The following is a 14,229-nucleotide window of genomic DNA, read 5'->3' on the forward strand; positions in this document are numbered from 1 at the left end:
TATGTGTGGTTTACCAGCCCTCTGAAACCTGTTGCTTACACTGGCCTTGTTTGAAACTATCTGCTGACCCTCAACTCTCCAACATCCTTCTTGGATCTCTTAGGGCAATGGTGCTATACATTTATGCTATTTTTCTGCCTGAATATTCTGGAGCCAATACTTTTTCTGACAGACTCCCACCACAGCAGTGCTACCTCTTTGCTTGGCCAAAATGGATTTTTTTACCTCCTCCTTTTCCCCAGCATTCTCAACTCCAATTTAAATGTCAGAGGTCCTGTAAACTCTGGCTAAAAGTCTACTTGGTTGCCATAGTTACTCTCTACATCTTAGGTCCCCCTGGCAACACTCACCATACAAGGCAAGTAAAGTAGGAGCTAAAAGTTCTCAGTTGAGAGCAAGGGGAGGGGTTGAGATGAAAGGGGGGGGAGGTAATGGTAAGTCAATCAGCAGGGAATAAAAATATTGACCTGTAGCAGTTGAGGACCAAGTTGAGATTAGAGAGCATAAATTTGTAGTAGATTCAGCTATCAGGCAGGGCCGAGAAAATTGTTCAATAGGATTCAGCAGCACAGAAATAGGAGCAGAGAAGGAAGGGAGGTGATTGATAGCTAGATAGAGGATTTATTTACTTATCTATTTTTTTTTTTGCATAGAGGATTTATTAAGTATGTATTATGTACCAGGCACTATGCTAGATCCTGGGATACAAATACAAACAACACAGTGACTGTCCTCAAGAAAATCATACTCTAATTGGGAGACGGTGAGACACCTAAAGAGGGGAAGGGGTAAAGGAGCTGTCTAGAAGTAGCACAGTGGCTTTGTTCTGGGGAAAAGAAAGTAATAGCCCATGTGGACTGGAGTCCAAGGTTGTAATGGGGGAGTTAAGGACAGTGGCAGGAGATTAGGTAGCAAAATGAGAAGATTGTCTAATGATGAGAGCAACCCAGTGTTAATGTTTGTTAGATATGAGTGGAAATAAGACAAAAAAAGAAGGAACTGTGAGAAAATAATGGGTTTGGGGATGCCCAGAGAACCCCTGCTTGAGGGCATTTAGATTGCTTGGATTGACTTTGCTGATTAACTCACTTAAAGTTGACTTGTTTGGAACCACACATACTTGAGAGCCAGTTCTCTGAACTCTGACCTCAGCACATTCTGCTTATGGACCACCCTCAAGCCAAGTAAACCAATAGATTTGAATGATGCTAGCCAATTAGCTTTGAGCAGTGTGGAAGGGCCACCTCTCCTCTGGACCCAGAGAAAGCTTGTACTCAGAGACATGCTCTGGGATGGGCTTGTGGTGGCTAGGTAGGCTTCTTAACTTTCTGAGCCAAGTGTTCTCTCTTTACTAATATTTGGTATGCTTTAATAAATGCTTAATGCCCCCACAACTGGTGCTTTATTTATAAGTAGCGATATATTAGAAATCCCAGCTAATTTTCCCCAAACTTGGGACAGAAATAAGGCGACCACATATTATTAGTTTTTTGGTTTTTTTTGCGGGGCAATGAGGGTTAAGTGGTTAAGTGACTTGCTCAGGGTCACACAGCTAGTAAGTGTCAAGTGTCTGAGGCCTGATTTGAACTCAGGTACTCCTGAATCCAGGGCTGGTGCTTTATCCACTGCGCCACCTAAGTGCCCCCCACATATAATTTTAAACCCACAGAACTAAAGGTAGAGTTGTAAGAGGTGCGAGATCAAATGAAGCTGTTGTCATGAGGACCTGGGGGTCAAATCCCTCCTAATTTTCTAGAAATGTGAACAGAGGCCAGTCAGACTTCATGCTTCAGTTTCCTGACATGAGTGAACTGAAGGGGCTGAAATCAATAGCCTCTAAGCAACCCCCCCCCCCCCCACACACACACACACTCTGCTTTCTGGCTTGAAATCTATGATCCTAAGCACAATCACCCAACCAATGTCTTGTACAGAGGAAAGAGTAGGAAGACCTGCCTATTCAAGATAATTAATATTTATATAACACTTAAAGGGGTTTACAGCAAATTGAGTGTTTTGGCCTTCACTTCTCCCTCCATTGAAACAGTAACTTCTGGGCAGCTAGATGGCGTAGTGGTTAAAGCACGGGCCCTGGATTCAGGAGTACCTGAGTTCAAATCTGGCCTCAGACACTTGACACTTACTAGCTGTGTGACCTTGGGCAAGTCACTTAACCCCCATAGCCCTGCAAAAAAAAAAAAAAGAACAAAAAAACCCCCAGTAACTTCTTTCAGTAACCTCAGAAATCATATAGGCACACAGACATAATTCTAGAAACTTGTGTTTCCAGCAAATTAGGGCTGGATTGAAATTTCCCCATCTCTCTGCCACCTCCAAAAAATTAAAGCTGGAAGGTACCATACAGTTGATAAAATAGTATTTATATAGCGTTTTACAAGTATCATCTCAGGCTAAGAGAAGTTAAGTGATTTATCCAGGGTCACACAGCTAGAAGATGCAGGTCTTTCCTCTGTATAAAGCAGGGCAGGGGGATGGTGCCTATTAGCATCATTGATTGGAAGTCAGGAGAATTAGAGGTCATTGAATTTAGCCCCTTCATTTTACCCAGGAGCAAAATGAAAGCATGATTTCAAGTTCCACCTAAGTGTCTCAGAGTGGATTTGAATTAACATCGCCGCGCTTCAGGTCCAGCACTCTGGACCACTGTGACATCTGGCCAATCCCACCTGCTCAAAATGAGCCCCAGAATGATATGGCTCATCCAGGGTCATGCAGGTATAATTGGCAGAACAGGGATTCCTATCTAGGACCACCTAAGGAAAGATCCCGCTCACTATCAGATTTCTGGTTTTAAAGCTAAATCGCTGTGTTCACATTAGGCGTGACTGCGAAAGCCTAAAGACCCCGGGACGACGTCCCAGGTCGGCTTCTGGGATCCTTTCCTTCAGGATATTTCAGGGCGTGGCCTACGCTGCGCGTTAGGACGCAGCTTTTCCTTCGCTCGCCTGCCACTGGGACTGATGCATATACATCCGCAGACGACTCCCTGGTTATTCACACGGGAGGGATTTTTAAGACATTTTCGAAAGCGCAGAGAAGGTGGCGGCGAGGAGAAAAGTAAGCAAGAAGACCGAGAGAATGGAATAAAAGCACTCGGGCTGCTGGGGCCAGCGCCCTGGGCGGGGACGGCCCCGAGACAAAAACGGCGAATCTCTCCTCAGACATCCTCCATCCGCTTCGAGGATTGGCCGAGAGTGTAACAAAGGAGAAGGGGCGGGATCGCCCTTCCTGGCCAATCCCGTGTGGGGGATGCTGGGAGAGCTTCCTTGTGACGTCATTTCAGGGCGCGCGAGCTGAGGGGAGGGGGTAGAGAAAGTGGGAGCCGGAATTACACCAGAAGTACCTGCGGGGGGAAAAGTTTTCCCGCTTCCTTGGGGACGGCTTCGGTTAACATCCGAGAGGTGAGAGCTGCCTGCCTCGTCGTGGCTTTTTACTGCAGCGACTGCATCTGAGGAGGCCTCGTCTCACTGTGGTCACCCACGTGTGTGTTGGGGCGGGGGAGGAAGCCGTTAATTTCCTTAGGCCTAGAGGGGAGGGGAAAGGAGGACAGACCAATTGTGCAGCTGGAGAGGCAGAGCTAGCCATCCTCAAAAAGGCCTCTTGTTCCTGGAGGTCCAGTTGAAACAAATCCCTCCGGGGAACAAGAAAAAGTTTTGCTTACCTATCAGTTTTTGCTGCAATAGATGTGCTTTTAGAATCTTAGAATGGGAATGGAAATCAGCGGACATTTATTGTGACCCTACTCCGTGGCTACCAAAGTGTAGGAAAAAAGCCGATGCCTTACTTTGAAAGGAATTTACAATCTAGTACTGCCTGTTAGGACAGATACAGAGAGGACAGTGATGTAAATTATGTGATAATTGCATAGAAGTACAAACGTTGGTACGAGAAATCGATCAGCAAATACGAAGTGACCACAGTGCTGAGTGGTGAAGGGCCTTGAAGGAAAGGAAAGATTTCAGCAGCTGGAGAGAAAGGGGATCGATATCATTTTAAACCTAGGGAGTGGTGAATGTAAAGGAGGGAAGAAAGGCAGGATATGATTAGATATCTGCACAACCTGGTTAGGCTAGCATACTTCCCCTGGATAGTGTGTTTCAAGGAGTATAGCCTGAGAACTAGGTTGCCGATCTAAGGATTTCGTATTTCATTCTGCTATAACAAGGCTAGGAATTTGATGATCATCTAGTTTTGACAGCGTTTGAATAATTAGAGGGATAGGAAGCTCACTATTTTATAAAGCAGTCATTGGCCATTTTGGGATCGCTGTAGTTGTTAATGAAGGCTTTGGGGATATAAAAGGACTATGATAACACTATACAGTAAGTCATAATTAGTAAAGAAATGTGTAAGTCAATGTTAAGTGGCTGGATCTCTACCCCTACGGATTTTACATTCTTATTTGGGGAAGCAAGTGTTATACTCAAGAAACAATTTTAGAAAACGACATGACTGTATAATTAAAAGTAAAATTTACTAGGGAAAGCCTCATGGAACAGATGAATAAGTTTTGGATAGACATTTCAGTCTGTGAAATGAGTATGTAGGTAAGGATTGAATGGAGGATTTAGAGTTAGAAGGAACCTCAGAGGTCATCACTAACCTCCTTCATTTTACATTTGAGTAAACCAGTTTCCAAAGTAGTTGAATCATTTGCCCAAGATCATTCACACAAGAAGTAAATTGAAGAGTTTGGATTAGAATCCAGGTCTTCTGACACTAAATTTAGTGCTGTATGGCAGCTGAGGTTGGTGAGTCCATATTGTGGAGGATTTTGAGTTTGAACTTAATCTGATAGGTCCCTGCTTGGGACATAGAGAGGATGAGAGTTTTGAAGAGAGGGAAGAGCTAATTTTGGAATTTGATGGATTTGTGGAGACCATAAAAAATAAGAAATTAGGGCAGGAAAAGGCAGAGAGTTAGTTAGTCTAAGAAGATAACTACTAACACTGTGTTGCCATTCATCTTGCAGGTTCCAGGCCATTAGCTGTGGTAAAGTACTTGATATTTTGGAAAACCAGAAGGCAGAAGGAGAACTCTAGTCTTCTTAAGGACAGGAGATAAAGGGGTCAGGTGTTAAGAGATGAAAAAGGGAACAGAAAAAGAAGGGTTTCTAGGATGAGTTTTGCAGTTTTGCTTAGTGCCCTATGGGACCTCATGCCACAGATAGGCATATCCTTTGTTTGCTTTTGACACCAGTGAATAATGCCTGTGGAACAGTGGAAGGATGAAATTAATATGATGGCAATATGTAGGAGAGATCTGAGGAGATACTAGAAGCAGGAAAATCAATTTAAATGAGATAGCCAGCCTGCTGACTAGGGTGATACCATTTGAAGTAAGAAAAAAGGAAGACTGAAATAACTTTCAAAAAGAAGAATCCTCAAAACTTGGTGTGAGATGGGAAATAACTAAGCAAGGAAAAAATAATTCTAAGTTTTCAAGCTCAGGTAACTACAAGAATGTGGCACTGTTTTAACTGAAGTAGGTAAGTTTGGAATAGGAACTGTTTTGAAGGGAAAACAAGTAATTATGAGTTTGAGATAATGGTTAGGCATTCAAACAAATGTTGGAAAAATAGAAACATGGGAACTCAGAAAAAGATCTGGACTCAAGATGTTTCTTAACTTCTTTGGGACTCAGTTTCTATGGTCTCAGTTCAAATTCCAGGCCTGCCACCTACTACCAGTGTAGATTTTAATTTTTTTTTTGGTGCAGTGTAGATTTTTAAAGATTATTTTCAAAACTGCCAGGTGAAGAATGAGAATTAATAAAATTTCCAAAAGAATGTAGGATGGAAAATTGAGGACCTAATTGAATATCCATGTTTAGGAGAGGGGAGGATCATAATTTAAAACTTCTAGAAGAGATTTCAAAGGTCATTTGATCCAAATGCTTCATTTAACACAAGGAAATTAAGGCCCAAAGAGAGAATGGGATTTATCCAAGGTCATGCAGGTATTAAATGGCAGAGCTGTACTGAGGACCAAGAGAAGAAGAAGAAGGAGAAGAAAGAAGAGAGAGAGAGGACAGGTAGAGGAGAGAATGGTGTGAATATAAAAGGAGAGGGGGATAGATAGCATCATGGTCACGTGGTCCAATAAAGTGAAGGAGAATGAAGGCCCACAGAGTTGTTGAAAATTTGGCAGATTGGGGGAAGGGAAAACAAGCATTTATTAATTGCCTACTATGCTAAACTCATTACAATTATTATCTCATTTGATCATCACAATATCCCTGGGAGGTAGGCTCTATTATTATCTTCATTTTATAGTTGAGAGAACTGAGGTAGATAGAGGTAAAGTGACTTGCCCAGGGTAACTCAGCAAGGAAGTATTTGAGGCTGGATTTGAAGCTAAGTTGTCATTGTCTTCAAGCCCAGCACTTCACAGCACCACCTCGTTCTAATTAGAAAGTCATTGATGACATATACAAGTATTTCCAGTCAAGTGGTAGAAATCGAAACCAGAGTGAGAAAGGGTGCCTATAATTTACTGCATGAACAAATAGAGAAATGAATGCAGTAATTTTTAGGATACTCCTGTAGGGTTTTCACAGTCATGAAAGGAAGAACAGAAATAGTATGGTTACTTAGAGGACTACTTAGAGTTAAGATAAGGGTTTTTGTTTTTAATTTTTTGTCCCTAATTTATATGCTTTTATTTTCTATTCTTCAGTAAGTGTAGACTATTTTGAGGAGTTTACTGATAAAGGGAAGAGGAAAGAAGATAAATGATTGGGATAGTAGCATTGAAACTTGCACATAGTAGACACTCAAATATTTATTGATTGAATGTTCACTTAGTATTTTGTTTCCTTTTGTAACTATGAATGGAGAAAATGTTTGCACATAGTAAAGGAACAAAATTGTCTCTCTGTTGCAATTGATTATTCATAGACAGGTTTAATTATCAAGCATAACATTATTAAATAGTCAAGTACTTTGACCCTAATAGTATGATGGGCATTGTACATTCATGTTTTAAAGCTGAGCTACTTTTTCCAGTAAAAATTCATTTTGCTCCTGCTATTTTACTTTTTCTAATACCAGTATTTGGCTCCAAATTATTCCTGTTCTAGACTTACAGTTTCAGAGTTATATTTAACTGTGTCCTTTATGTCTAATGTATTACTACATCTTATTAATTTTTCCTTTGATTCTTAAGACTTCTCCTCACATCTAGGTTATTGGGTAGCCATCTGGTTGATCTTTCTCTACTTTCCTCCATTCTTAACCAACCCTCATAGATAGAGCTGCTAGAATAGTATTCCCCAAAAACTTTGTATCCTGTCGTTTCATGATACCTGTAATAATTCCCTATTACCAGAATTTCAGATCTAAACTCCTGTCTTCTCTTGCTTCATCTTTTATAGCATCTTAATTTAGTCCCTTTGTTTTAGCCAAACTAACCCATTTTCTATCCCTTGTATGCAGCTTGCTCTGGGTCTTGACATATGCCATTTCACTAAGATAGAATTTGTGTTTTCCCCCTACCAACTCATGTAATTTCCTTAGTCCCCTGCTTTTAGGAAGCTTTCTCTAACTAGTCCCACATACCATTTAATTTCTTTATTGTGTCTACATACAAAATACAAATTTTGTAAAGTGCCTTCAATATCACATACTCATTTTGTATTTTATTATCTTGTACTTAGAAGTAGAATCTGTATTTTTTTAATGTAATTGATTTTTAACCATTCTTTGGATACAGGGCTTAGAGAGAATGGATTTTACTGGTTAAATCTCTTGTGGAATGTTGATATTAGTAGCCTAATTAATATTAAGTATTGTACATTGCTTGGAGAGGAGGTTCACCAAGTAATAGAGTCTTGCCTCAGTCTCTGATGAGTATGTCATATTAATGCAATTGGCTTTCAATTTCTTTTGGTATTTTGCAGTTTGTTATCTTAGGTCAATGACGCAGGAATGCTGGTTAGTGAAGCAGGACAACTGCCACCAACGAATCAGACTGCCACATTTAGAAACAGTGGTGATAGGACGGGGTCCAGAGACCAAGATTACTGATAAGAAATGTTCACGACAACAAGGTAAGTAGTGGCTACAGCTAGTCTAAAGAGATTCTTATGTCACCTGATGACTGCAGGGTCAGGTTGAGAAGTATCAGGTTAAGAAGAGTTGATAGTGTTGGGAAATTCTGTGCTGGCTCCCAAAAGAGAACCCAGTTGTTGAGCTTTTTCACAAGTGCCTGCTTACTGTTTATTCCCAGTTCCATCAGCGTAGTGATGTGCCACTTTTCCTTTATCCCATGATTATGGGACTAACTTCAGTTGCCCCTCCCCTTAAAACAAAGAAATAGGTTTCAGATTCCCATTGTGATGAAAAAGATGAGCTCTAAGGTGACCAGGCTATAAATGAGCATAGGAGGTTGAGTTAATAATGGCCTAAAGTGGGTGGGGGTCCTAGCTCTTGAGATAGTGTCATTTGCTATCTAGCTTCTAACCTTATCACTTGACTTAAATTGCCTTCTCTAAAGTAAGTCTTAAACATTTTTTTCTTTCTTTTCTTTTCTTTTCTTTTTTTGGTGAGGCAATGGGGGTTAAGTGACTTGCCCAGGGTCACACAGCTAGTAAGTGTTAAGTATCTGAGGCCACATTTGAACTCAGGTCTTCCTGAATCCAGGGCTGGTGATCTATCCACTATGCCATCTGGCTGCCCCCTTAAACAGTTTAAAAAAGATTTTGGTTGACAGTAATTTCTGTCCCTTTCATCTTTCTTCCCTCCATTGAAAAAGAAAGAAAAACAAAGCCATTATAATAAATCTTCATAGTCAAGAAAAACAGATTCCTGCTCCTGCATTGGCTATGTTCAGAAATGTCTTGTTTTTTTTATTTTACTTTATTTTTAATTTTTTTTCACATTTATTTATTTATTTAAAGTTTTGAGTTCCAAATTCTATCCCTCTCTCATTCCCTCCCTTCCCTCCTCTCTCTCTGAGGTGGTGAGCAATCAAATATAGGTTATACATGTGCAATTATATAAAACATTACCATGTTAGTAATTTTATATAAAAAGGCTCAAGTAAAAAAAAAAGAAGAAAATGCAAAGTAGCATGCTTCAGTCTGTGTTCATTCAATATCAGTTCTTTCTCTGCAGGTGATTATTAGTCCTTTGGGATTGTCTTGGATCATTGTATTGCTGAGAGAAGTTGTCATTCACAATTGCTCATAGAATGCTAATACTCTCACTGTGCATGATGTTCTCCTGGTTCTGCTCACTTCATTATGTATCAGTTCCTGCAAGTCTTTCCAGGTCTTTCTGAAATCATCTTGCTTGTCATTTCTTACAGCACAATAATATTCCATCACCATATACCACATTCCCCAATTGATGGGCATTCCCTTGATTTCCAATTCTTAGTCACCACAAAGAGTTGCCATAAATATTTTTTGTACAATTTATTTTCCTTTTCTCTTTTTCACAGTTACTATTGTTAACTGTTTCTGTCCATTTTATTCTCTTTCCCATGATATTTACTCTATTATCTATCTTCTTTCACCCTATCCCTCCTCAAAAGGGATTTTCTTCTGATTGTCCCCTCCCCCACTCTATCCTCCCTTCTTTTACCCCTCCTTCCTTCTCCCCCCCCCCTCCCCCCCCCCCCCCCGACTTTCCTGAAGGGTTAGATAGATTACTCTATCCCTCCTTGAGCCAACTCTGATGAGATTAAGGTCTTTGAACAGTTTCTGATGAGTTTAAGGCTCATTCACTGTCCTGCTGCTCCCCTTTCTCTCCCCCCACTCCATAAGCCCTTTCCTATTTCTTTCATGTGGGATTTAACCCCATTCTACCACTCCTCTTTCTTCTCCCCCAGTGCATTCCTCTCACCTCTCAATTTTACCCTAAAGATGTCTTCATGGGGCAGCTAGGTGACACAGTGGACAAAGCATCCACCCTCGACTCAGGAGAACCCAAGCCCAAACCTGACACCAGTCATAAGACACTCACCCACTGCTCATCCCCAGGCATGTCACCCAACTCTGGCCAGCCCACCAAAAAAAAAAGGTAAAAAAATAGATGTTTGACAAATATCATCCCTTCATAATCAATTCCCACCTGTGCCTTCTGTCTAAATTTATTTCTATCATCTTCCCTAATACTGAGAAATTTCTTATGAGTTAGACATTTCATCTTCCCATATAGAAATGTAAGCAGTTTAACCTTTTAACATCCCTCTTAATTTCTTTTTCCTGTTTACCTTTTTATGCTTCTCTAGGGTCTTGTATTTGAAAGGCAAATTTTCCATTCAGTTCAGGTCTTTTCATCATAAATACCTGAAGGTCTCCTTTTTCATTGAAGTCCCATTTTTTCCCCATGAATATTATACACAGTTTTGCTGGGTGGGTGATTTTGGTTGTAATCTCAATTCCTTTGCCCTCTGGAATATCATATTCCATGCCCTCTGATTCTTTAATGTAGAAGCTGCTAGATCTTGTGGTATTCTGACTGTGGCTCCACAGTACTTGAATTGTTTATTTCTCACTGCTTGCAATATTTTCATATTGCCCTCTATTTTTTTTTCATTTGGATTTGCTTTACTGTGTCTTGGTTTCTCATAAATTCATTAGCTTCCATTTGTTCAATCTAGTTCTTAGGCAGTGATTTTCATCAGACAGTTTTTTTTTTATCTCCTTTTCCATTTGGCTTTTCAAGCTGTTGATTTTTTTCTCATAGCTCTCCTGCATTGCTCTCATTTCTCTTTCCATTCTTTCCTCCACCTCTCTAAATCTTCCTTCTATCTCTCTTACTTTCTCTTCAAAGTCCCTTTTGAGTGCTTCCATGGCATGAGACCAATTCATATTTTTCTTGGAAGCTTTGCAGTCCAGTATGGCCACCTTTAATCTGGAAAATAATCTGAGTCTTTTTGTGGGTTTTGCCACTCCAGGGTTTGCTTTATTGCTGTTTTGGGGGCAGTTGCATTAGGAACTCTGTGTGTTTAATGTCTTTCCTCTGCCATCTTGGCTCCGCGCATGCACGCGTGTCCCACTCCCCCCGAATCAGCTTGCAATATATTCTCCTTGACCTGGGAGCTCTGGAATTTGGCTATGATATTCCTGGGAGTTTTCATTTTGGGATGTCTTTCAGGAGGTGATGGGTGGATTCTTTCAATTTCTATTTTACTTTCTGCTTCTAGTATATCAGGGTAATTTTCCCTGACAATTTCCTAGAAGATGATGTTTAAGCTCTTTCCTTGATCATGGTTTTCAGGTAGTCCAATAATTTTCAAATTATCTCTCCTAAATCTGTTTTCCAGGTCAGCTGTTTTTCCAAGGAGATATTTCACATTGCCCTATTTTTTTTTATTCATTTGGATTTGCTTTATTGTCTTGATTACTCATAAAGTCATTTACTTCTATTTGCTCAATCCTAATTTTTTCTTTTTTTTTTGCGGGGCTAAGGAGGTTAAGTGACTTGCCCAGGGTCACACAGCTAGTAAGTGTCAAGTGTCTGAGGCTGGATTTGAACTCAGGTACTCCTGAATCCAGGGCCGGTGCTTTATCCACTGCGCCACCTAGCTGCCCCTCAATCCTAATTTTTAAGCAATTATTTTCTTCAGAGAGCTTTTGTACCCTCCTTTTCCTTTTGGCCAATTTGGCTTTTCAAGCTGTTGACTTTTTTCATGACCCTCCTTCATCACTCTCATTTCTCTTTCCATTTTTTCTTATACCTCTCTTACTTTTCCCTCTACCTTTCTTTATCTTTAAAGTCTTTACTGAGTGGTTCCATGGCCTGAGACAAATTCATATTTTTCTTGGAAGTTTTGGATGTAGGAGCCCTGGTGTTGCTGTCCTCTTCTGAGGGTGTACCTCGATCTTCCTTGTCACTAAAGAAACTTTCTGTGGTCCTCATCTTTCTCTGTCTGCTCATCCTGATAGTCTTTTACTTGACTTTTAACTCTTTCTTAAAGTGGGGCACTACTTCCAGGATGTACTGTCCCAAACTTCAGGGGGTCTAAGGTGGTGTTTAAGGAGGGGCAGGTTCTTCACTGGCCTGGCCTGTTCTCTGCTCCATAGATAACCCCATGCCAACTTCTAATTAACCAGGCAGCAAAACTTTGTGTGGTGAGGTTGTTAGCTCCAACTAGTCAGCTCCCCTCCCCCACCAGGGCCACTGCTACTCAAGCCTACTTCCTGGTTCCTAGAAGGGGCAAAAAACCCAAGTTCTGCCTCAGCACCAGCAGAGATCCCTGTAATCTCCGCTCAGCCCTCTCACCAGACCGTGAGCTTAGTTCCAGTTGACACTGGTGCTGCAGCTGATTCAGAGGCTCTGGGGGAGCTCTTTCTTTGGCTCGGACTGCCTGGGACTGGATCTGTGTCAGCATGACTGTGGGGTTGGGCTCCACTCCCACCCAGGCATAGAAGCCCCCTCCTGCGGACCTTCTAAGCCGTCTTTGGATGGAAAATAATCTCAGCCTATTCTTTTGTGGGTTCTGCTGCTCCAGGAATTGTCCTATGGCATTATATGGAGGTTTTCTGGAGTGATCGTGTTGTGAGTTCTGAGAGCTTACTGCCTTTCCTCCACCATCTTGTCTCCACCCCAGAAATCCCTACAATGAGAAATGTCTTGTTATGGGTTAATCTGCACCCTGATTCTGTCACCTTTCTATGAGGAAATAATGTGTTTGGTCATGAGTCCTGTGGAGTCACAGTTGATCATTGTGTTGGTCAAAGTTCAGCACCAGTGTGGCAAACCTTAGAGAAATTGAGGAACATCAGGTCTCCTCCTAGGAAGAGCTGAACCAACCCAGGTCAGAAATGAGGCAAAGCAAAACCCCCAGACCTTTTCTACTTTGATTGTTGTACAGCTGTTGCCTCCCCTGTCTTGTACTTGTGAAACTGATTTTCAAACCAAAGAATAGGACTTTACCTGTATTATTTCTCTTAAATTTCATCTCATTAGAAGATCCAAATTGTAGAAGATGTTGAAAATCATGCAAAGAGCTCCAAACCTTATTATGAGAGGAGTAACATGACCAAGTATGCAAATGGACTGATGAATCTAGCAGCAGTCTGTGGGATGGATTAGTAAGTGGAGACTGGAGGTGGAAGGACCTGTTAGGAGACTATTGCACTAGTCCATGTGGGTAATAATTAGGTCTTATACTTAGTGTGTCAGTTAGTCAACAAGCATTTATTAAGCATTTACTGTGGACTAGGCACTGTGTGGAAATCAGAGGTGATTGAGGTGAAGATTTCAGACATCATATGTGTGTATCTTAGGGCACCGGTTTCAGCCTCTGGGGTCACCCTCTTGCCTGGAGCCTCCAGGCCCTGCATCTTGTAGCAAGACATCAGTAGCCTGTCAGGAGATGGGCTGAGTTTCACTTTTTATTGAGGGCAGATGACCAACACAGCATGATGAACCATTCTACCTCCCATCATGTTGGTTCCCCAATACTGTTAGTTAGGTGGTCTTAATAAGTGCCAATGACATGGCCATAAACTACTGATTCCCAAACCCTTATCTTGAGTTTAGAGCAGCCCTATTCCTCCCTAGGCCTCCTTTTAGCCAGTTTCATCATCTTCCAGCCCTTTCTAATTTGTGCTGGAGATCGTTGTTAGAGCCAAGTCCTAAAGGAAGAAAGAGAGGAAGGGGAATGCAGACTCTGGCCCCAGGGAGAGGAGCAGCAATGCCTCTTTCTCAGACAGAAGGCAAAGAGGGATCAGGGAATGATGCTCAGACATTTTGGGAATTGGAAAAGGGGAAGGTGAGAAAGGTCCCTCCCAATGACTCCAGTGTTCTCAGACAAGTAAAAGGCTGTTTGGAGTGTGGGGACCCTAAAGAGAGGGGAAAGGGTTTGGACTAGCCCTCACGGGAGAGGAATGAAACAGTGGTAACAAGGCACCGTGGTTGCCTCCACAGAGAAGCTTCTGGGCTATGCTAAAGCCTTGTTAGAAATAGTTGGTGTGCGCTGTTAGTGATCAGTGTGACCAGCTCCTCCTGACCTTTAGCAGTGTGCAGTGGCAGCTCTAAAGGATGGACAGATTCTCAGGACGTGCCCTGGTTGGCTGGCAACCTACACAAGGGAGTCATTATCATTTCTTTTGAATCCAGCTATTGTACTAGTTTGCTTAAAAACTAGAAATAAACCTTTTGCTTTAAGAGGATACAAGTTGTGTTATGACATACTGAGAGTCAGAGAGTCATGTTTGAATCTCAGCTCTGTCACTACCTACCTCTGTGACCTT

At 41.5% G+C, this 14,229-nt stretch overlaps 1 protein-coding gene across 2 annotated transcripts in view; it reads left to right on the forward strand.

The window, feature by feature from the left end:
- The first annotated feature begins 2,951 nt into the window (after nt 1-2,951).
- APTX (aprataxin) overlaps nt 2,952-14,229 on the forward strand; it is a 28,866-nt gene continuing 17,588 nt past the window's right edge. Inside the window, exons 1-2 of one of the 2 annotated variants that reach the window (XM_043985081.1) lie at nt 2,952-3,078; nt 7,921-8,070. In XM_043985081.1, the coding sequence (XP_043841016.1) occupies nt 2,982-3,078; nt 7,921-8,070 (247 nt within the window). In that variant the 5' untranslated portion in view covers nt 2,952-2,981. Of the gene's footprint in view, nt 3,079-3,301; nt 3,423-7,920; nt 8,071-14,229 lie in introns of those variants that run through there. The other variant, XM_043985168.1, reaches the window with a different exon arrangement.

This window comes from Dromiciops gliroides, chromosome 1 (genome assembly GCF_019393635.1).
Source record: "Dromiciops gliroides isolate mDroGli1 chromosome 1, mDroGli1.pri, whole genome shotgun sequence".
NCBI lineage: Eukaryota > Metazoa > Chordata > Mammalia > Microbiotheria > Microbiotheriidae > Dromiciops > Dromiciops gliroides.